Genomic DNA, 25,162 nt, shown 5'->3' on the forward strand with positions numbered 1-25,162 from the left:
GAAGAAGCCATTGTACTGTGGGGGTGGTCAAACACCGCAGCAGGTTGCCCAGAGAGGGTATGGAGTCTCCACGCCTGGAGATATTAAAATCCGATGGGACAAGGTCCGGAGCAGCCTGCTCCAGCTGACCCTGCTCTGTGCAGGGTTGGACTGGATGATCTCCAGAGGGTCGCCCAGCCTCTGTGATTCAGTGTGTCCTACTGAGACCTGTGGATTCTGCTCTGAAGACCACAGACCTAAAAATAAGATACTCAAACATCAGGTATTACAATGTGCAAATCTCTTTGTGAGTCCAGGGCACTGGACCCTATTTTAGAAGTGAAGAAATTACCGAGATAACAGTTACCTGCATCACAGGGAAGGAAAAACTATCATCATTTGCATGACAACCTGAGAAACTTGGATAAAGCTAGTACATCAGTAGTCTTAATAGGTTTGTTACACATTAAACAGCAAATACAATGATATGCTACATTTATGAATTTTACAGTAACAATTCAGGCAGAAAGACACATACACTAAAGAGGGGAAAGGCCGCTGGGAGGGGAATGTCTTTACTGGTATATAATGCAAGTTTGAAGCCAAACAAAAATGTAATGACAGTTTGAAACAGCAACAAAGACCCCTTCTGCCTCCATATAAGAGATCTGCCCAGCCAGCATATTGCTGTTTACAGGCAAATATTTACTATATGCTCCCATTTAGTTCAAGGAAATGAACTAAACAGGCAGCAAAACCTCATCATATAAAACAAAGACATTTAACATCTGATGCTCTCTAATCCCCCAAGTCGATGTCCTCTTTCCTATGTCTTCCTAGGCTTTAATTCACCATTTAATATTCACCTCTGTGAAAGGCAACATCTTTAATGCCCACGCTGACTTTTAAAAACTCTTTGTGAACCAAAATGAACTTAGAAAAATTTGTTTCTGTTAAACTTTTCAACAGCTAAATTGTTCTTTTAATAAATTATGATGAAGTCAAGCACTACATTATTCTTCATATACGCAGAACAAGGAGGAGGAGGCACACGCTATGGGTGTAATGGGTGGGAAATTAAGAAATGTTACTCCTAGCTGAGCTGTTGACCTTCAGCTACTTCCTCTGATTATCTCCCACTTCTAAACATAGGAAACCTTTTTCTTCCTAGTAAATGCAGATCTGCAAAGGGTGCCTTATCCTCTCATTTCTGTTATCAAAAAGATAATGAGATTATTATCAAGATTAGCTTTCTTACTTTTAGACACATATCAAAAACCAGTTATTCAGTATTTGTTTCCAATGACTTGTTCCCCTTTCCTCCAGAAACTGGGGCCACAGCAACCAGTATTGCAAAAGGATGTTTATCTAAGTATTCATTGTCATCATCTTTGACAATTGATGCAGTAGTAGATAGCAAGTTATGATCTATGAAGTAACTATCTTAAACAGAGACAAACACTACCTTCAAAAACTAGATAGATCTTCTCAGCAATAACAGCTGAGTCTCCAATAAAATTATCACTGAACTACCAAAGCATAAAATCTTACTTGATTTATAAAGCCTTCCTTGATCCTTCATTTTCTGAAACCAAATAAGGCAATTTCAGGAAGCAAAACTAAACGCGTGAATAAAGAAAAGTGAATGGCGGTCAGGACTTCAAGGTTCAGTGGCATTCTACCACTGACTGCAAATAACGGGTCATTTAAGCTCTATTTCTTACAGCAATACTCAAAGAACTATTAAAAGACAGGCGATATCAATTTTTGGACCTCTCTAAATAAAAGTTGAAACAGAAGGGAAGATGATGCAGTGGAAGAGCAACACCAAACGTTCTCCTGGTTCCACAGACATTCCACTCACTGTTTCTGTATCAAAAGGAACATTTACACCATCATCCCTTTATCAAGTCATTACAAAACTACTAAGTGAATTCTGAATGTATTTCAGCTCCATCCCTCAAGCAACTGAACAGCCAGAAACATGGAGGAGAATGAATCAGTAACCACAGCTTAGGAACCCATCCTATGAAGTAGGACACATATTGCTCAAGGTTACTGGCAAAGTTTTTCCATGTTTGCTCTCATCTAGTACAAACCAGGGAGAAGAGACTCTTCTTCACTGACCTGCTTGTTGATCCAGATGACAGTGAAAACGCAGGAGAGACCGATCTCTGGCCTTCCTCCAAGGAATGAGATTCACTTCTTTTGCCATCAGGAGTTTCTGTTTTGAGTATCTGGGCTTTTCCAAGGACAATACCTGTGTGATGCTCTTCTCTATGTTCTACCAAGAAGAAAGGCAGAGATTAGCAAGAATGACAAAGCAAAATACTATTGTTTAAGTTTTTGCAGCCTGGAGATAGATTTTAAGAAAAAACAAAGTTATAAATATTTAAATAGCAACACCTCATTCCCACTTACTTGCTTCCCAAAACTCTCACAGTTTCCAAGGTTCAATTTCTTTTTCTGCATAGTAAAAAACCCCACCCCCTAAGAACCAGAGACTGAAACAGAAATGTTTCATTGATAGGAGTATCAAACACAAACAAGAAGAGAAATAGAGGGTAAGGATATTCGTCACGTTTCGTAAGATGAAACTTTATTTCAGAAATTAGCGAACACTTAATGGGACAGCACTGTTCTCTGCTTCTTGCTACCAATTCACTTCATCCACTGCATGAGACAGCTTGATAGCTTTAAAGTTTTACAGATCAAGTTAATAGGCTTGTTTTCAATGAGAAGCATTATGATTTATTTCCTTATGCATCTAAGAAAGACAATGTTAATCTAGACAATTGAGATTTCCATTTTTTAATAGGAAAAATCATTTCTAGACAACACGTATCAGAAACAAATTGTAAAACCATTCCATTATTTTTGTGTCAAGTGTTTTTATCTATAAAAAGATGAACAGTTGTCTGAAAAGATACCTTCTACCTCTCCAAAGAGAAAGCAAATATAGACTAGAAAGTATGATATGTAAAGATAAACTACTCTCATGCCATATCCACAAATATTTTCAAATTACTTATTTAACTACAAAGTTGCATGGGACATTAAAACCATACTGAGACTCATCTCAATAATCCTTATCACGGCCGTTCACAGAAGTATTCTGTTCACCCTCATGAATCAAGCTATGTTCCTCCTCAAACCACTTTGACTTTTCTAACCCTCCAGAAATGATTTTGACAGAAATGGCCAAACAGAACTGCAATTAGAGTGTGGAAGAACTATACAATCTTTGAATTTGGCTACAGTTTGCCCTTTCCCTTCTGCTAAAATGTATAATTAAATATCAGGAGCATATTTTTGTTCATTGAAAACAACCGGCAGATTACAGTGCGTCAGTTGTCCAACTAATGAAACATAACTCTGAAATTATGAGGTTAAAAATAGCAAAGGCCCTGTGCAATAATGCAATCCAGAGGAAGTGCATCACAAGTATTTATCAAATTCTTATGGTGCTTCGCCTTAGGCAAAGCAAAAAACTATGCTTAAAAGTTATAGAATATAAAGACTGGAAATCGAACATTTTCAGTTTAAAGATGCAAAACAAGATGATGTAAATCAGGAAGGGATGATTAAAACATCAGCAAAAACAGAGTGAGATTTTCAGAGAGGTTTAAGTTTCATCAACCAATACTACAGTAGAGGGCAATGGAAGACATGAAGCGTTTAAAAAAAAAAAAAAAAAAAAGTACGTTTTAATTCTGTACAATTCCACTACGTCCATGAGAATCCAAATAAAGTGGGTAAGGAATGCATATAAAGCCTTTGAAATGGCAAGTCATCAGACCACTGCTGGTTTTCTTCCTCTCACATATTATAATTTCTAGTTTAATAAAAAGGTAATTGCTGTTAATAAGGAACACTTCACCCATAAATCTTCTTTTTGTTTTGTTTTGTTTTTTAAATGGTTTACAAACAACCAGGTGCAGATGTTTGGCATAAAACTAGAAGGTGAAATTTCAAAGATTATTGAACGCTCAGTGCACAAAAATCATAATCAATATTTTGCAGGTTTGTCAGAACCAGCTGAGGTGGTATCATGTACTTAAGTCAACACGATACAGCTTGATACACCTGATACAAGTTATTTTCTACCTGAGCACTCTTTTGGAAAAACTATATGGCTTTACTTCAGCTTCTCAAAGTCTGTGGTTCAGTGCACAAACAAAAAGCTTACACAGAAGATAGAAACCCAGTAATTCACAGTAGCCGATCTCTCCACAGAGCATAGCTAGAAATTAATATTTCAAAGTCTCTGATCCCATTATCTAATAACATATTGCTTCTGTCTCTGCTATAGAAGAGGAACATCACTGTAAATTATGTCAAACAAGATAAACTTTATCCTTGAGATTCCTTAATTTTTACCCCTCACATGGAAAGGATTATGCATTGCATCAAGGTCTGCATGAAACGATAAGGATAAAATTCATACTATTATATTGGTATTTTCATTTATTTTTATTCTTGAGAGCTCTGCTAGAGAAGACAGCAGAGGAGATAGCCAAAGATTAGTTCAGCTCAACTCAAGAGAGCAGGGATTTGTGAGAGCTGATACAAACTAAACTGCCATATTTTCGCAAGGATACAGACAACAGCACATCCAATTCTGTTCAATGGAATTCTCTCCAAAATTCAGTATCTTGAATAGATTATAACTCCACAAGTTATATTAGGTTGAGGAATGTTTTTCTAAATCACACATTCAAAGATATATGTACGCTGCCAAAGCAACCAGTAACATAAAACAGATGAGACTGAACAAGCCTATAAGGAACAAGTTAAAAGCACACAAGGGTATTTCTTTGATGTTGTGGGTAGTGAAGATAACGAACATATGCTGGATGTTGTTCCTAACTCATAAAGAACCAAGTAACTGCAGCTGTGCCTTCCCACTTTTCACTGTGTTGAAGCATATAAACACAAAATGAAGCAAGTTAAAAAAAAAAAAAAAAAAGAGGCAATGTACTGTAGAAACAGTCTAAAAGAAGCCAAAGTATTTTATTGCTTCAACTTCAGGACAAAAAAAACACTTGTTCCAATCCACACAGATATCTTTGTAGGTCCCGATTACCAACTCCCGATCAGATTATGATAAAGAAAAGCTGAAACCCAGCAAGCAATACCCATGGTCGCCTTCATTTCAAAGATGCAGATTGTCACATGCCCACTCTCAGCAACTTCAGTAGATTTGGATTGGAACCTAAGATCCCATTTCAACCAGCTAATTAAAATATGCCCCTAAATAAAGCACATCTATACACAATCCCACTAAAATCAAACAAATCATATATTTATTACGGGTTGTGCTTCTGTATCACAGTAAAATCAATGGCAGTCAATCTTTTTAGGGTCTGTTTGATTTTTATGCCTTTTTTTTCCCCTTAGGGACTGTAGAAGAACAACGGGAGGAAAGAATATTTCTTTAGGAAAACCCCCACTTATTACTGTGGATCGAAGAGAGGGATATTAGACAACATCACTAACCTGTGGCCACTGGCAATTCTTTGACAGTGACTTCTTCTTTGTTTTGAGCACTTTCTGTTTTCCTCTTACCACTTTTCTTCCACCGATTATTTACTTGATCCACCAAAAATTGAAATTCACTTCTGTGTTTGTTTCCTGAAATGTAACAATGCATTACTGATCATTGCCACAGGACTCTTAAGGTACGCCATAAAAAGTAAACAGGATGTGAACAGAAATAAACAAAAAATACTGAATTAAAAACATTTTTGTTACAGCAAATGAAAAGCAACTCATCACTGCAATATGTTCCATATTCTATTAACAATCCGAATCTGCATCTATGCTTTTACAGAGTTACCCAGTAGACAAGAACACTTGCACAGACGCAAACTTAATTTTTGCACAGGAGAACTGTTTGTTTTTTCTTCATATGATGTCTTTTTTTTTTTTCCTAATTGTGACAACATTTAATATTGTAGTCACGGCACCAAGCCTGTCAGAGTTCAAGAAGCATCTGGACGATGCTCTCAGTCACATGGTTTAGTTTTAGGTAGTCCTGCAAGGAGCACTCTGCTAGAGAGAAAGAGTAAAATCTCATGACTACTCTGCAAATTGCTTTAAAGTTGCTTTGGGTTTTTCCCCCATTTCTGCAGTAAAGCAATGTCGAAAGCCTTTGTGTCATGCTTATTGTGCTGTTTTGATTCAGAACCTCTAAATCACAGTTAATTGCTCTTTGGCATACTTTTTGCACTTTCAATCACTTAGTATGTTTTAAGCAATATTCTGGTATTCAGTCAAAGCAATGTTGTTTTTTAATCTAGATACTTCACATTCTTTACTCAGAGGCTGGGAAAATACCCGGTCTCCTCAGACAGACAATGCAGATTACCTAACCCTCACTGCTCATGAAGGGAACGTTGTTTTCCCTACAGAACACGCCAACTTCTACTGAAACAGCGTATTTGACTGTAGCTACCCACAGCTAGTACAGCATGAACGTCTCAGTCCATACGCATGGCTTTATATTGATATGTTAAAGCGAAGGCAGCAAACATTAATTTCCTTTATTCGGAAGCACTCTGAACAAAAAAATCACCCTGAGAAACAGATTGGTTCTTTTGAGACAAATAAAGTATTTCAGCTAAAACCTTTAGCCTAATTTTCAGCCGACGGAAAAAGCATTCAAAATGTTTTCCGCGTCAGAGGCAGGAAGGCCCGACGTACATCCGAAACATCCTTGGGGCAAAGCAACCGTTTGTAACAGCACAAGAAGGTGAAGCACACAGAACCCTTCCTCTGGGCTCCATACTACCTCTCTCAACAGTGTCTGGACAACCAGCTCATAGAGATTTCAGAGGTCCAAGACGCAATAAAATCCCAGCTCCGAGCCGGAGTATTTTCCGATCCATCCTTGCACAGAGCAGGACTCTACACAGCGGTAGGGGACCACCATGCTCCCTCCTCCGCCGACGCAGAAGGCTGGCAGCACATGTACATCATCTGCAGGAAAGTTTCCCAGCAATTGCAATATAGCTATGGACTAAATAAAGCAGCTCGTGAGAAAAGAGCATACCTTGTCTTATACGCACCAGTGCGCACACCCAGTCTTTTTTCTTTCTTTGCACACACAGAACTGAATGTTGTTTAAAGTCTCTGCTCTGTAAAAGCCACACACGCTGCCGAAGTTATGCTTGCAGGAAAGACTAAGCTAAACCCCAGCAGAGAGGATGGGCAGAAAAGTGAACAGGAATCCTCAGGACTAACAAGAGCCGAGGGCTAGCGATGGGCAAACTGGGCCACCAGCCTGCTAGCGCTGCAGACCTGGCCCATCCCGCCGCACGCAGCCAGCCCACCCGGGCACCCCCTTGCACTGCGGGCACACGCGCAAGCTTCACACACAAGTGCCGAGAGCAACGTCTAACTCGTGGCAGCAAAGCAAATGTCCTGGTGAATCGGGATACTGAGAAATCAACTTCAAGCCCAGCTGAAACAAAGAACTCCCTCATAACTTATCTGTTTTGTTAGTTTGCTTCTGTTTTCTTTTTTAAAATCAGTCTCTGAACTACTTTCTTTTTCCTCCACGGGTTAGGGAGAGGAGAGACGCAGGAAAAACCCCAACCTTCCCCACAGCTGCAGTACAGGCACTCCCCGGGTTTCCAACCCGCATCTCGCCGTCACCCCGTGCTCCTCTGCGTGCACTGGCGGTTCTCCATCTTCTTCCCTTCCTGCTGCCCATACTCCCCCATCCCTCCCAGTCCTGGCTCAACGGTGGGGTCTGGCTTCCCCCGTGACCAGCCCTGACCTCCTCCTTGACCACGACATCTTCTCACAGCACCACTTGGCCTCGGCACCCTGCTCAGCACGGCCAGGGCACCCAACACTGGCCCAGGGCATGTGTAGCAGTGGAGACAGGGTGGCCCAGCGCCTGAAGGAGCGGACACCCCTTGCCAAGCGCTGCACGGGGTACGGCACGTTTAAATAATTGCTGCGCCTAACCCAGATATACATCCTGCTGCGGTGACAGGAGGGGGAAAAAGCTAAGATAAAATCATATCAAGTTCTGCCCCACAGAAGGAAACAGATTTAAAACCGACTCCCTCTCCCTGCGTAGCTGAAAACGCCACATAAGGTCAACAACTCCCTTAATAAAAAGAAAGTTCTTGTCCCAGATGCTTGTGTTTGAGCCGCTGCACATTCATTACGTAATTCCTTCGGCGCTTCAGTTTTTCCAGTATTACTATTTTTTGTTGTTTTGTTTTATGGTGTAAAGTAAAAAACAAATGTCCTGGCAAAGCAAGGCACTATTCAGATACACTGTAAATCACCACTGCGCTGAAACGACATACGACACACATTTTGTAAAACTACAGGTATTTCAATAATAAAACCACCACAGATATAATTACAAATATTTAAAACACAAAACATAAATCAGTAAGCCTCTGAATAACATTGCAAATTAAAAGATTTATAAGAAGAAAGAGCAACAGAATAAAATCTTTTTGAACAAATGTATTTCTTTTCCTGTAGATTTTTTTAACTCTTTAAATAGAGGCCTGTCCATGAAAAAAGCAGAATGAGGTTGACACCGGGTTGAGGGTGTCACCGAGTTCCCAAGGAGCAGGCGGAAGCTACTGCAGGGGACAGCACATTTAATTGCACCTTCCAGGCACAGACTCTGGCGGCTGCTCATGCAGAGCTTCCAGCTAGCATATAAACCAGCCTCAGGTTCATCAAGCCAAAATATTAATTGGTATTTCAAAAAGACTTCACACACAAAAAAGAAAAAAAAAATACCAACAGTGTAATTTGCAATTTGCCAAGAGCATAGGAAATTGTAAAGAAGACAAGAATAAAATAAAAGGGGGGGGGGGGGCTTATCACAGCTGTTTTATCTTGCTTTTCAACAAGGCTGTGACATAGTTCCACTGTGCTGTGTGTTTCATATGGAAGTACAGAACAAAAAGTATATGGTTGGGGTTTTTTATTCAGCATTTATGCCATAGTTAATTAATCCACTAATTCAGCTCTGAATTAGGGACCGAGGGTGCAAATGTTGTAAATTAAAAGGAAAAAAAACCCTTCACTGTATAATAAAGCTTTTTAAAGTCCATCTGTGCTACAGTGAAAAAAGGCATTTGATAAAAGTTCTTTTAATCTCCACTAATTCTAATGTACAATCCTTTTTTCATGCTTATGATTTCTTCCCTATTGCTTTTATGAGAAATAATTTGCTGACACTAGTTAACATTCACCTCTTTGGTCATCACTTTTTATTCATTTTAAAACCATATATTCCTATTAAAATATTTCTATCTTCTCTTTTTTCCTAACTCTCTTTTCTTTTTGACTTTTAAATGTTCAATTAAGCTGCCTGAGGCTAATTTATTCACTTGGTGGTCTTGATAATTTTGAAACCATATCCTTTTAATCATACAAACTCAATAAAATACCTGGTTTTGGAAAATTAAGACAGCACTTTAATATCTTCTTGTTCTAAAACGTGTACAACAGGTCAAGAAAATAAAAGGAAGGACCGGCAATGCCATTCCCCCGTGGCCACTGCCAGCAGCGCACAGCAGCCCGGTGCAGAACTGGCCGACTGTTTCCACGCCCCACCCCAGTCATGCAATACAACTGCTTGCAAGGTTGCAATGCGAACGCAACCAGGGATCCAGCTTTACAAGGAATCTGTGCACATCCAACATCTAAAAAAAGCAAGTTAAGTGGGTTTCTAGCATAGGATCAGTTCTCTGGTGACAGCATCACCCTACAAAGAGCCGTGCGGGCACCGCACCAAGCACATCCCCCTCAGCAGCTCCTTCGCTCTTGGGTTACTCCATGCCAGCCCTGCCACCCCGAAACATTCCCCGTCTGCGGGGAGAAGGATCAGGGTGACGGTGCTCACAGCTGACTGTGAATTCAGGTACTTTCCTCGGACAGCTTTTGTTCAGGCTCACCTTCCACCTTAGCAGCACGCTAACGAGCGGCGCACTAACGGCTCGTTACGAGGCATTTGCTCTGTTCTGGGGCCCTCCATTCAAAAGTTCTGTCACTGAACTTTGGATTTGTTCTTTACAGAGCTACTAAAGCCTTGTGGGGGAAAATACCCAATTTGGGATTAATACTTTTAAGATCATTTTACCTTTTTTTTCCCCGCATTGTATTGCTAGAGATTTCTGCATGGCAAGAGAGTAATTATTAACCAGTTTCTTGGAATTAGAGGAGAACGCTTAAGATTCAAAACCACAAACAGTGCATGTACACTTAAAAAAAAAATATATTCTCAGGGACAGCAACAAAAAGCAAGGGAAAAATTTGCTAAAGATTTAGGCCCTTATTTAGCCTTCACAGAAACCCAACTAAAATCAACAAGGCTAAATCTAGCCGCATTATGGAATAATTTATATGCCTGAAGCAAGGCAAGGAAACACAGGAAATATGACCATATTGCAGATTTAAATACACCCTTAAGTATAATCAGAACAAGTTGTCCCTTCATTGCTTTGCTCCTCTGTGGCTGAAAGCAGAGAAGTTTAATGTTCATTGAATATCGTTTTAGCATTACATGGCTAACTACCATGTTTGAGTGAGCAAGCAGACTGCACATGAAGAGAAATGAGTGGGAAACAACAGGAACGAATTTGTGAATAATAAAACACGACTAGGGACCTAAGTACACACACACAAAGAAGGGTCAGGAAATCACCTGTAAAAATCAGTTTACATTAGCTATTTCTGTACTAAATTACTACAACAGGATGCAAGTCCTGCAGTCTTTAACTCTCACAAGAACGTTTGCTTCTAAACTAACAAAAAAGATTGTTAGATGGTTCCACAGAGAGAGAAAACACTGTTCTCAGAGAATATCCTGAGTACTGGGTTTTCCCATTATCTGTGTTACTGGGTATACTGGTGAGTGCAGGGCCAAGACAGCCAGCATTCACCCCATCCTGCCAGCTCAGCACACTCGTAGTTGGCAGAGATGCCTCCCTCCGGAGCGGCTCAGCTATGCCTGAGCCAGGCTGGTGCTCTTGGAGGGCTCACAGCCAGCAGAACTGACTGCAGAGCAGAAGTCATACAGTGCCCAGAACCTCAAAAAAAGGGGAAAACAATATCAAACCTGAAGCTGAGAAAATTCTGTACATATAAAAACACTTAGGAGTGCATGCCATTGTTCACAGGGACACAACAGTAGGTAATAAGCTGCCTTTTTTTTAAACAATCAGCAAGCCCAAGTTTTAACAAAGTATAGAACTGGCAAAATAATTAACCAATTTACATGAACCTCTTTGAGTAATTCAGATTATTCTCAGAGAACGTGCCAAAAAATCTGGGGCAAGGAAGGGTGAAATCTCACAAGCAAAGCACGATCAGCTTTCACCACAGTCACAGCTGCTCTTCTGCTCTTCAAAACCGGCATCATAAGAATTGCACGGAGAGTCTGACGCAGAGCAGGACACCGAAACAGAGCTCCCCCTCCATGTGACAGCCAGCAGCCCAGGCAGCTCGACGGGATATGGCCGGCACGCACACCCAGCACTGCTGGGGTCTCAGGGAGTCCTTTCAGAGAAGTTCTGCTCCTTATTTCTGCCTGAGGGTTCCCAGTGAAACCATACAACTACGCATTGCACATCCAGTGCGGGAGACAGAAAAACTCTGCTGTTCTTTATGTCCCACAAACATAGGAGGATGTTAAGAAGGTAAGTAGAAAGTGCATAAATGGAGATGTGCTAACCAGCTTCCATCTCAATCTTATCCAGCCCTGGCAGTGAGTTTTGTCAAACGTCTGTACTTAACAGAAACTGAGTTTCAAAGAGGTTTCAAAGAAGTTTCAGCTTTGATTTATTAAATGGGGGGCAGGGGAAGTACACACACACGAAAAGCATCACTTTTGTGTGTATATTTTAATACAAAGGAAAAGAAGGTGAATTTAGAAACAAAATGAAGTGAAACTTGAGTATTACTTACGATAATCAGTGTGGATCTCATCTATTTCTTCCTCTGTCTGGTCCTTTGTGAAGGTCAAGCTCTACAGAAATCACACAGATGTTTATTTACAGAAACAAAAAGATGATAAAGCTGCATACTTTAAAACTAAAAACTTAAAACTGTTAGAAGGATCAGCTGTCTGTTTTTCCCCCCGCCAGCTCTTACCATCTCATCTACATACAGTAATATATATTTAAAGTATGTATACATGCTGTCTTGCTTTGCTTTCACAAAGTCAACAGGACTAAGCCACACCACCCCATTTAACACCCAGCATGTGTGGCCCATAAAATATTTCCTAATACCGTGCCACAAACATGCTCCAAAAGTCACAAAAGTATCATATGTCATGGGAAAAGAACAGGCGCTATTGCTGATACGGAAGCAAGGAATTTGCTAGCTAAATCCTAGAGAATTCTAGGAAGCAAAATATTCCCCACACTGCCATGGAGGGTCAAAATCCTCCAATATGACCAAGGGGAACATTTCTCAAGAATTTTTATCACAATCAAAAAAATGCTCCTACTTAAACGGTTTGGGCAGAGAAACATCAGCAGTGCATGAAGAACTGCCCATGACAAGAGTGGTATGAGAAAATCATGTTGATTATAAGATGGTATATGCAAATTCCAACATGCAACCTGGGAATCTGGGAATTCCCATAATAAACTGATAGGCAAACATGTTCAGTGCCCACTCTGCAATTTCTCCTAGCCATCCCCCTCTTTGAGAACAAAGATAATTAGCTTACATTTTCACCGGTTTTATTAAATTCAAGCTGAACCCGAATCTTCTCATTCTTTTCCAGCTCTTTAACAACCTCTGCAACTGTTTGAAAATACAAGAAAGGGATCATTGAAACAGGAGCTGTTAAATAAAAAGCTTGAACAGCACTGAACGAAACTACCATGAACTTAAATCACAAAGAGACAAATGAGCATTAGCTCTCCAACAGCGAAAACTCAGACTCCAATCACAGGCAAATCCAAACGGCATGGTTTTACACCCATGCTCAGTGGGCATTTGTTCATGCAGAGGAACCGCTTCCATCTGCGGCAGCTGAGCAGCAGAGGCAGTACCTGAGACTTGGGCCCAGGAGGCAAGGTCGGGAGCCGTGGGCCTTGGCCAAGGCGCCTTGCAGCAAGGTGCTTGCTGGCAGCTGGCTCTCAGCCACCTCCCGGGCCATTACTCTTATTTCCTTTGTATTAAATTCCTGGGAAAATGTAGCCTTTTCAAATCGCATTTGGATCTTACTCTAGCATACTATAGTATTTCTGTTGTGTACAGGCATGTTTTTTATAAAGAGTTTCCATGTTATCACGTATCTTGAAACAGAAGATAAAATAATGACATCTACTGTTTATCTTACTTTTACCTCCAAGGAATACCTTCCAAGGCAATGCAAAACTGTCTGCAGGCTTATGTCCAAAATCTGTAGTCCAAAGACGAATTACAACCTACTCTAACTGTTAAGTCCAACACCTCAAAAGCACATAAACAGACATAACTCTGTTTGTTAATATTTTAACTAAAACTACAGCTATGCAGGACCCTGTCTTCTGACATTTACTTTTACAAATCTGTTTCTACACTTAATCATTTTCACAGAGCTGCTAGGTAGCTACGGGTATTTATTAAAACAAACACTTTCACTACACAGTAAAGTATCTAGAGAACAAGAAGCTTATTAAGCTGTGAAGGAATAAAACCCGTTCAAAACTGGTTTAAGCAAAATCCAGGAATTTGGCACCCATGTTTCCTCAGAAGCTCAGCTATTCATATTATATAGTGACCTTAGGTTCACTGCTACCACTGAAAATGCATGTCTGCATCTTAAGTGCTAGTTTAATAAATCACCCTTTATAAATAGGTATTGAGCCAGAACGCAGTAAAAGTTTTGTATTATTTAGGGCAGACTAGCTGAAGCATGCTGTGACACACTATGAAACTCTTCATTTAGGTAGCCTGGACGAACGACACAGACAGGGACCTGGAGCTACTTCATCACCAGCATCAAGCAAAGAATCACCAAGAGCCGAGTACCTCCCAGCACGTTGAAGGGCTAACAGAGAACCACCTGCACTGCACAGCTTCAGTTCTAGCATGCCTTGAGCCAACACGAGGCTCCAGTCGAACCAGCATCCACTTCTCATGCTGGCCTTGCTGCGGCGTAACAGCAGCAGTGCAACCGCAACCCCGCCACCCTTCCTTTCCCCTCACCCGGAGCTGCCGCGGCTCCTGACCAGCTCACTCCTCGCTTCTACTTCAAAACTGCTCCGCTCCTGTTTAGCCACCGGATGACGGCGTACCTCCATGACCTACAGCAGCTTTACGTCTACTCCTGCCCCGGGGAACTCGGAGAGGGGCTTTGAGAGTGTTTAATTAAATTTCCAAGATCAACATAAATCATATCGGGATTGAAATTCTGATACAAGTGCTGTTCTCGCAGAGTTAAACAACAAACTTCCTAAACTTCTATTGTTGCTGAAGTCAAACACAGTCTTAATTGTGTGTGCTGGTTCTCATCCCAGAGACTTCCTGAAGTCCTAGAAAACAATTTTTGAAAGCATTTATGTTTATTTTTGGAAGTGCTTAGGCACAAACTAAGCAGTGACATTTGGCACCTAAATCACATAGGCACTTAACCTTCTTAGTCAAGTTCTTAAAACGGTTAAAGGAGCAAAATGAAAAAGAAAATAGTGTTGGTTGCAAACTCGCTTTTCTCATACACTTGCTCCCACAATCCAAGCCACGAGCTGGTTAAGTGAAATCAAGATTTCAAGAAGCAGGAGCCTAAAGTTTGGCTGCTAAATTCGTATTTACAGTCCTCAGTGACTGGCTTTATTTTTCAAAAAGCACCACATCTGCTGGTTCTGCCTGTTTAATAGAAGGAGTTGAACACCAAAAACATACTTTATTTTTGAAATGCCATGGTAGAAGTTGTGGATAATCAGCGTTTCCAACTGTCTGGTCACATATAAAACCACATGTGCACAGAGTAAACATATGAGCTTTTAATATTCACTTGAAATAAATACTTCCCTATACTGTCAAATTTGTTAAATTATAACTGACAAATTAAGTGGTTTTTACTGTGTTTAAATCTGGCATCCTTCTCAAAGGTTACTTCTCACCCCTGGCCCCAAATTACTTCTGTTATGGATATGCAACCAATAGCAAATGCAAAGTTTAGCTGTGCACCTGCAGCGGTACGCTATCTGACCCACAGAGATGCTGAACCCAGCTGTGCACGAGCAGCTCTGCAGCTCCCGGCTCACTGCTCTGCCCTGCCTGCGCTGCCTGCCCACTCATTCAGTTCCCGACAGTCCCACTGCCAGCGAGACCAAAAATTTGTCTGGTCCAAATAGTTTCCGAGCCCTTCAATACACAGAAAAACATTCAGAATTGTTTACAACTTCTGGAAGAAATGGTGAACTTGTGCTTCAGGACTTAAGTCTCTAAGTAACCATGACAATTAAAGAGACCAAACTAAGGGTGAGGAACAATATTTCTCATCTCTCTACCTCTGAAGTAACTGAGACCAGCTCTTGCCAGCCGCAGGACTGACCTACGCTATAGACCTAGCAGACAGCAAGCTACATTCTGAAAACAGCGCAGAAAATACAATACCAGCTATATGAGAATTTCCAGGACACTAACGGCTGTGCAGCTCCCAGGAGAGTAGTATCAGAACATGATCCTGTTAGAAATTCCTTTAAAAGGACTGTTTGCCATAAGCTTCTAATCAAATAAAAAAAAAAATATAGCTATAAATCTGACATGTATCCCTCACCCACACATGCCAGTGTATTTGTGCTGTTACTTGTATCACTTGCAGAACTGAATTGAGAGATGACGAATCTTCAAAAAAGATGCATGTTTTCATCTTGTAGAAAAGAGAATATAACAAGATGAGCTGGGACAATTCTCCCTCTAGCTCATACATGCTATTCAAAATTTAAAAAATGGCCACACTGCCTACAAAACCAGGCAGCACAAATACCCTAACTCAGATCTCATCCTCCCTGTTCCAGCCCTGGCATTTTCCAAGCATTAAGCCTGAGCACATGCGAACAATAGACTGCTGTTTAAAGGAAGTTTATATTGCACTACATTAGAGACTAAAACACTTCTCCTTATCCCATACAGCTGTTTAATGCCATATACAGTCTGAGTTTAATTGCATAAAATTGCTGCCAAACACCTAAATTGATACAAACTCCAGCAAAACATTAACACCTTCTTCGTAATTCATTCTACCCTTACCTATTATCTCCAAAAAGAAATCTAATTTTGAAATTAAATCCAATAAAAATGTAAAAGTCTCGGTGTATAGGAGGAAGAGAACAAATTCAGAACAAAAGATAAATCAATAATTCATTCACTTACTAAGAACCTCAAGTATTTCCAATTTTTTGATCAAAAGCCTCGGAGTCTAATTTAAAGGCACTCATTAAAATGCAAAGTCAATAACAACACAGAATATTTTTCAGAACAGCGTTAGTAAATCAGGAAGTATCAAAGAATTTCAACACAAATTTACATCCTTGCTGGATACTTCCAGAGTATAGCAACACAATTCTGGTATTCATTAAATTTCCTTTTTTTGCATTAATCTTGATTTATATAAGATAAATCCTTCCAGCTGCAGTTTTCCCAAATATTCAAACCAATCTTATTCCTACCCTGAGAACTAAGAGAAGGAGAAATGCATACAAATAGTTTGCAATGGTAACAACTTTCCTAGAATTTCTAACTTACCTGATTTGGGATTTAGAGAATCACACTGAGCATTATACATGTGCACAAATTCTTGGTGTCTTTTAATGAGCTGTTGTCGAGTCCCATGAGTAGACAGACCATGTTCCTTTAGCTTCTTCTTCAAATCACGATCAGAGAGCAAGTTGTAAACAACTTTAGACATAGGCTTCCTTTTGTGAGCAGAACTGCAAAAGGAAAAGGAAACAAACTTTTTTTAATTAATACTCTTATGAAAATTAAAGTACTGATTTACATTTTGACAGGGTACTTCACCCACTCTGGGTAAGAAATACCTGAAAAAAATCTTTTCAGCCGTGACAGACCCACAACCAATTACACAGTTTATTACAGATGCAACAGCAACAGCTCTAGGAAGCCAGAAGACTTTTTCCATCTACCACAAAGAAAATTTCAAACATGCAGAAAGCAATAGGTCTACTACTGATTTTCTTTAGGAAATGATGCAAACACTGCTCATGTAACAAGTACTGCAGCTCCATTTTTTATATCTACAGTAAAGGCTTCAGAATCATATCAGCAAACGCAGTATTGTTCGTCTTCATTAGGATCAAGCTTACATTCACTCTGAATTCAAAAGGAAGCGTACTGGATTCAGATTGCTGAAACACAGGTTTTCCACCCAAGTACTGGCCATGTCTTACCTGAATCAGTTGAAGTTTTAAAAGCATTAAAACTGCAAGCCAAAACTTTAATTAGGAGATTTTTCAGCTTTCTGGGAAAATTACTTTGAGAAAGATACAGTCGTGCACCTGAAAGCAAATCTGTAGTTCCCACCTAACAGAAGGGTAATTTGGTAATACAGAAGGTGACATTAAAGAGAATGAATAGTGCTCTCAGATGAATAACATCTAAAACCAAAATTTACTCCTTCACACTGCGTTATGTCAGAAGCACTCAACGTTCCTGGCACAACCAGGGAAAACATCTTAATTACAGGAAACTGCCATAGAAAATTCAAGTCCTACTACAACTTTTGTCATCTAAAATTAGCAGAACCGTTTCCTTCTGCACAAATTACTTCAGTCTTCCCTACACCTCCTGGTGAAATACACTCAAACTAGCCAACAAAAGGTACCGAAATCCATCTACTGCCTCACTCATCTACTTCAACTTAAATCATTTATTAGTTACAGAAGAACAGCATTTAATTAGAGACACTTTTCTTCCTGCAGCAAAATAAAGTTCAGCTGCACTGCTCTGAATTACAGAGAAATTAACAGCTTCCCACTGTGAAAGCAAGAGACTTATTTGAAAACTGTATTCAGCACTTTAAACTTATCACATAGAAAACGAATTTCAAAGTTTTAAAAAAAAAAAAAAAAAAAAGCTTACACAAAAATTGTCATTAATTCATTTACTTTCATATAGCCCCTGTAGCATAGCTGGCAAAAAAAGATGCATTACCACAAAACACTTTTCAGGAAAAAGACTTTTTGCAGATTCTTTTGGGAAATATAAAAAAATGTCATTGAATAATTAAATCTTTTGAAAGCCCTGAAAGAGCTTGGTATCATGACCTAGAAGTGTGATGACAGCTTTGCAAGCAGACAGCTACGTAAAAACAGTTCACAACAGTTTTGAATCTTAACATTGGTGGGGTTTTTTTCCCCATCCTTGAGAAATGCAGTGTTCTTTGTGAACATACACTTACCTGTTGTAATTAATCCTGTGCAGGTTTTGGGGACTAAATTATCAGTTCCGCTGAAATACTGCTCAACTGTTAACATAGCATGCCATGTGCTCCTAATTTGAGAATAAACAGAGCTAAAATTTCTCAGAGAAGAACTAGAGATGTGCTGTTACTGAAACACGAACCACACTGGTATAAAATAAATACATTGCCAAAAGGGCAGTATTAAATACGTGATAGCCAGTCCCTAAGGAGAAGTATCTTGCATGATACTTTCTTAAGATCCAAGCAGTCTAGATAAAATAAGGAAAGTTTAAAATTCTGTTAGGGACATCGGCTTAACACCAAAGAAAGATCTGGCTTTTATTTCCATTCATTAAGAACAGAGAAAACACTAAAAACATCCCAAATGAAAATTCAAATGTAAAATCAGATCTCAATATTAATTTACCATCTATTCGTCTTCCAAGTCCTTTAGCTTATAGATTGCATTCTAAGCATGACTGGGCAAAATAAGAGCTTTAACATAAAATTACTTTCTAATTCGAGGTTCAGAAGAATTTGAAATACAAGCATGCAGTAAAAACGGCATGCAGTAAAAGTCCCTTGCAGTTCTTAAGTCTGATCAGTTAGAAATAATAATGGCCTAAATTTATGCTAGTAAGTAAAACAAACTGAAATCTACACTTCTGATGTGAATGTGGCGACCACGACAAATTCTAGGGCAGAGGCATAATGTCAAAGGCATGCATTAATCTTATGGAAATTGAGATCTTAAAGAAACAACCTTGACTGAGGCAACTTGAAAAGAATCACAGTGAGCAGACTAAGGTACGATTTTTATTTTTTAACTTGACAGCTAGTGAAGCAATTGTCTTTTGGCCCATCTGGCTCAGGGGAAGCAATTCATTCACCAAGTGAAAAATGGGAATAAGTGTTATCTGAATAGAATTTTAATGCTAGTGAGCAGAAATGTGACAAAAATAACATACAGACTAAGTTTTACTCCCTCTGTTGAAGTCTTTAAAACATTGTCCAGGGTTTTCTTGCCTCTAAAAGCCAAAAAGTAATTCTGCTGACAATCCACATACTTTCTTGAGAGGGGAAAATCACCGCTATCATATTTATACAGTGATTTTAGAGCGATCTATACAGCAGGCAACCAAGAAACAAACACAATCCACTGTATTATAACCCATCAACTAATATTTCTTATTTCAGCAGTGCAGAAAAATGGCTACATGCATATAAACGTTCTTAAAGTTGTTTTTTACCTTCTGAGGCTGTCCTTCTTCTCTTCTCTTGTCAAGCAGCTATCCAGATGTTTGTTTATATATTGCTCTGGAATAGCAACCTCACAAACAGGACAATCCACTGAAAGCAAGGGAGAAGGAATTTACTAGCATGTATATTACAGCAAAGAGCAAATGTTTTAATCTGAAAAACTAATTGTTGATTGAAGAAAATGAAAATTCAGAATTCCAGATTTCTTTTTTTTTTTTTTTAAAAGATCTGGCACGTCTATCCAGAATCTTCATTTTTTGCTCTTGTTTTCATTCCAGAACACTTATTTTCCTCTCTATGTAATATCGGAATGGCTGTCACTTCCCTGCAGTCAGATGGAATGAAATCTCTAATAAAAATCTAGAACAACATACATTCTACACAGAAACCTAGAGGCTAATATAAACAGCAGCATATTTCCATGCTAATGTCTTTCACTTTTGCAGTATTTCACTCCTAAATAAAGGAAGCTGCTTCATTTCGATACAACAATATAGCACACACTTTATTCATATCAACGTCATGTTCCCAGTCTATGGCTCTCAACAGGGCTGTCAATACATGAGTTAACTCAGCCTCACAGGAATCCTACAATCCAACCATGCTTCATACTCATTTCTTAGTACAGATAACTAGATTTTGTGACTTGGGCTCAGAGGCTCACAAACGCCCCATACCATGGTCCCACCCAACTCAGAATTCTTCTTGCATCTTATTGTCAAGAAGCACTTAGAAACATTACCTGTAAAGACAGTCAAAAAAACCACAGACTTAAAATATTTGTCTTTAGCAGTCACATTACGTCAAAAACAAAAGGCTAATTTTAAATGAACAGTATGAGAAAGATTCTTTAACTGACATCCTCTGTATTAGTATGAAGGAAGTTGGTTTTGATTTAAAAGACAAAACAAAAAACAACCTATGAAAAATGCTGTGAAATGTTGTGGGAATTGAGAGAGTTATCTGGTAACACTGCTTTGCAATTCCTGACTCCCATGACATCATATTCTAGTCAAAGGTTAAAAACAAAAAAAAAGTTGGGGCAGTAACATAACACAATAGTTCTGAGCAGTCTATTATTGTATTTGAAGTTAACATTTCAATTCTTAGCACAGGAACAAATAATACTTACTAAAACCACTGCAGCATTGCCTCATTTCAAGTCTTTCATTTATATTGTTTGACCAACTACTTTGCATTTATGGAAATAATTTCAATGTAATGCATGCTCGAGGATTTAATAAGGTCATAAAATGGTAAGCAAGTGAAAATTTCAATTGCTCAAGAATAAATGAGCAGTAAAATTTCATCTGAGTTTTAAATTACTAACGCAAGCAAGTCTGATGCATAAAACTAGGAAACATAACTTCTGGCTAAGTTGATGCCATTTTCATATGGCTACTTTGCTGGCTGTATTACATCTTTAAGCAGTATTTACCCAGCTAATGAATAAATATGAACTTCAGAGTTCCAGCTGAATAAATTGTTAAACAAAAGAACAGATAAATATGAACTAATAAGAAGCAGTGTTGCACTCCTACATGGTCTTTTATTTTAATTTAGGCTTTCAATTGGGTCAATAGGATGGTTGGCATCATGTGAAAACTAAGAGGATTCTGTCATTTTATTGTAGTTGATTAGCATAAGTGGGCATTTTCATGCTTCAAAATACATTAATCTTAACACTGTAGAATTACAGAAGAACAAAGCAGATTACTTTCTTCTGGAGAGTGTATGAATAGGAACATCAACAAAACTGAAACCATGAACATTTTGATTGTGGTTGCACCCTTCAAATAACAAACACATTATAAAATACCTTGCTTCTGGTTACTTAAGGATATGAGAGCAGAATGAATGTCAGTGTTGTCTATCTAGTCATTAAGGGGAAGGAAAAGAGAAAATTACTTCATTTTTTACTGAGCAAGTCTGTTGTGCCACTATTGTTTTTTAGAGTTGTTACTCAAAGCAAAGGAATCTGTAAGTGTTGAACTCTGTTTAATTACTTGGCATCAGCCCAAACTTCCTCATCAAGAATATGCCTGTAGGAGAGCTGGCCCACATCAGCAGTAAGCTGAATGAAGCATAGTTCAGTTAAACGGGAAGCATCTGAACATGCCAATGCAGATCAGAACAATGCAGAGAAATGAGATGAATGCCACATACTGAAGGTACTCTAATGCATACAGCCAACCACAACCACGGACTTGGGGAAGAGAACACCACAAAAAACCAAAAATTAAGCATCTCACCTTTCTTGACTGCTTTTACCACAGATGTCGAAGGCTTTTCATGACTTTTGGTGCACTCAGGACTCTTTCGTGATGCCACTTCACTGTCTTTACCATCAACCTCTGCAGAACTCCCGTAAAGGTTATGATGTTCCTCAGTTTTGAAAATCTTCTGATCTGTTCCTTCCAGGCCGTCTGCCTTTGTCAAGGTGCAAACTTTTTCCTTTTTCAAGAAACTGCCAATCACTGGCACCTCTTCTTTTAAAACTGGCCAAGAAACAGGACCCCTAATGTGGGTTTTGCCAACAGAATGCCTGCTACAGGCCAATGGAGATGAAATCAGTGGAGTATCCAAGACCAACTGGAACAGCTGTTGTCTAGAGGCATCCAGAAGACAACATGCAGTTAGCTACACTGAACACTATTAGCTTTTTCTTTGAGAAGAAACCAGAACAAAAACAGACGGAGCTTTTCTTCCATTCCTTCATCCCTCTCCCCCTTGCAGCACTTGGGAATTGGCTGGCCCACACAAACCAGGAGTAGGAGCACACCAGCTGAGCCCCACCGTGCTCTACAGAATCAAAGAATTATCTTCCTGATTTTCAAACATAATAAATGACATTTTGCAAATGTAATAAAATGCCTCTCAAAACATCACATGGAACATAGTAAAGGACAAAAAGTTTTCCCCCTTACTTGAAGATGGTAGATGACCATTTTCAAGTCAGAGTACTTCAAGCACTGTACCAGCTGTGACAGAGGCTCCTGAAACCAAAGAGCTTAGCAGAAAGCATTGCCATATTCCTTCTGTCCCTCCTTACTGTGGGTCTCCTTAGCACAGCTGCTCGGCGCCCAGCCAACTGAACAGAACCCCACCAAGAGATAACTGCATGCTTGTCAACTCTTGAGAGTGTCAGCTAACCCAAACTATTTCTGTCACGTTCCATCGATGACCAGCCAAAGAGCACAAACCCTCCATTCTCTTCTCGTATAAAATAAGGGAAAAACATAACCGCCCTCAAGAACAGCTCACTTCAACCTCCACCAGAACGCTTGCCACCCATCTACGCACTCTTTACCCGCCACTTGTACTCCCTACCCTCCTCAGGGCTAGCAAATGTCAAGCCGTAAGTTAAACAGAAGTCTCTTTTCAAAGAAATAAACTAATATTTTATCAGTTGGAACACGGTAACAGCAGAAGGCTCATTCTCCTGTCTGTCTCGTTATAATTCTTCATGTTACCTCAAAGCTAAAAGTATTAAAGTCACAGTTGTCCTAACTCAGGCAATTGCAAAAAATCTTAAAGACATGTTTTATTCCTACCCCCACCCCAGGAGTTTTTGCAGAATCCTGTTTATTTTACCATGTATTTTATACAGATCAGTCTAAGATAAATTAAGCCAGAGACTGTATTCTTGGCAGGGAGATGGGGACGGCATAGCAATGCAGCTGTCTAGACTGCCTGCGTACCTTGTGGTTCACTTTCACTCCTGTATCATCACAGGTGGGGGGAAGGCTTTCCCAGCTAACGTCAATGACAGACAAACCACATGTCCCACTCTTACCCACTACTACTTTGACTAGAGTCCTTCACATCCTGAGGGTCACAACAATCGTATCATCCAGCCAAAAACAGCCAGCAGAAGTACACATGCAGTCATTAACCTATTCCTCTTTAATTCACCGCTCCATCACCTCTTGGCAACCTGCACACCATTCACTTGAGCTCTCCAAGAGTGCAAAGCCTGCACAGCTGCCCAGGTGTTTGTTAGCTTTCTCCCTGACTTGCTGCCATTCTCACAACTACCGCCCACCAAGCCCCAGCCTGCTGCATCCTCAGAAGTCCTACCCAAAAAAAAGGCAATTACAAAAAAAGTTTTACCATCTACAAGCTCTGACACCCTGGGACAGCTTACAAAAAACAGAAAATCTTAAAGGAAATGACCTGTCCCTTTAACAACAAATGGAGGAGATGGGTTCACCTCTTAGAGATACTCTGTCCCCACTTGCTAAGTAGGGTAGGGAGGACCTCCCCTTCACTTCTCTTTATAGCAGGATAACACAAGAGGGAGGGGTGGGAACAGGGATCGCTTTTGAGGATGCTGAGGAGTCTAAGAGCCCCTACACCAAAAGGCACGGTATACCTTGCATGTCTCTGTGCCTCCATGTCCCCAGTCCCTGCTGTGCTGAAGACAGTTCAGCACTGGGTAACTACTTGGAAAACGTTTCAGTCTTTTATGATAAAGATTTTTCATGTCTGAGAAGGACAACTAATTAAGAAACATCTGTATATATCAACTAATTTTTAAAAGATACATAAGTCACCAGCTGACCCCACAATTATACTAGTTTAAGTTAGGTTCCTGGTGAACAACCAGAACGATGAGCTCAGCACACCGAACACTCTGCACTGGTTGTATACAAGCCAGACTCAGAAGCCCGATTTGGAGTTTAAGTTTCCCGGATTACTGGATGTGATGACCACATCTGTCAGTGGCAATTCACGTCTGTCCCAAAACACTCTAACTTTCTGCACTGCAAACAAGTGCAATTAAGTCTGGCAGCAAAACTATGTTTTTCTGTCTGCTTATGCCTAGATATGGTCTGGAAGTTTTTCAGGAGGTTAATTCCCCAGCTGACACAGACAGAGTGGTCTAGCTACTGTTGGCGTAGGATCAACTTCACGGGGAACTCAGGAGCTAGGTAATGGGACCATAAACAGAGTACCTTCACGCAGCCCTGTCCCACTCCTGCTTTGCTGTTTAAAAGGAGTATATTTCACACAGAAATACCAGAAAGGTCTGACAGCATGATCTGCTCAACACGGCCATTAGCAGCAATAATTGGCAGACAAAGTATATCATTTTACTGCAGATAAATGCATGGTATTCTTCAACTTAAAGGCTACAAACTATAGCCTCAGAAGACTTGTCACATCACAGACAGTTATATTCTACAGTCAGGTTCAAAAGCAAACAAATTAGTTGCCTTTTATTCCTTATACACTTAGGCAAAGTTTAACCCTCCAAAGGATGCAGCTGGGTGTTCAACCAAAGATGTACTTTTAAAATTTTTTTCCCCCTTTTTGAACAAGGAATTTATCTTTTGGTTATGTAAAAAAAATGTCTATTTCTTCAGGCTCCCCCAGGTTTTCATACAGGTAGCATACCACTAAAGTAGCTAATCAAAGTCAACACACAGCCTTATCATATTATTCTTTTGACTGTTAAGCAACCATTTTTACACAAAAGCCCAGCGTCCTATGCTACAGCATGCTAAATTC

General features: G+C 39.7%; 1 protein-coding gene across 7 annotated transcripts in view; it reads right to left on the reverse strand.

The window, feature by feature from the left end:
* Positions 1-25,162, reverse strand: part of RAD18 (RAD18 E3 ubiquitin protein ligase) — a 63,674-nt gene that overhangs the window by 26,056 nt on the left and 12,456 nt on the right. For all 7 annotated transcript variants that reach the window (XM_087744655.1, XM_087744654.1, XM_087744657.1 and 4 more), the window contains exons 5-11: positions 21,901-22,256; positions 19,639-19,738; positions 16,714-16,898; positions 12,704-12,780; positions 11,932-11,992; positions 5,479-5,613; positions 2,107-2,263 (exon numbers count right to left, since the gene is read on the reverse strand). In XM_087744655.1, coding sequence (XP_087600781.1) covers positions 2,107-2,263; positions 5,479-5,613; positions 11,932-11,992; positions 12,704-12,780; positions 16,714-16,898; positions 19,639-19,738; positions 21,901-22,256 — 1,071 coding nt within the window. The remainder of the gene's footprint in view (positions 1-2,106; positions 2,264-5,478; positions 5,614-11,931; positions 11,993-12,703; positions 12,781-16,713; positions 16,899-19,638; positions 19,739-21,900; positions 22,257-25,162) is intronic.

The sequence above is a fragment of the Nipponia nippon genome, unplaced genomic scaffold, assembly GCF_047370975.1.
Source record: "Nipponia nippon isolate SJK-2023a ecotype South Korea unplaced genomic scaffold, ASM4737097v1 scaffold_9, whole genome shotgun sequence".
In the NCBI taxonomy this organism is placed as follows: domain Eukaryota; kingdom Metazoa; phylum Chordata; class Aves; order Pelecaniformes; family Threskiornithidae; genus Nipponia; species Nipponia nippon.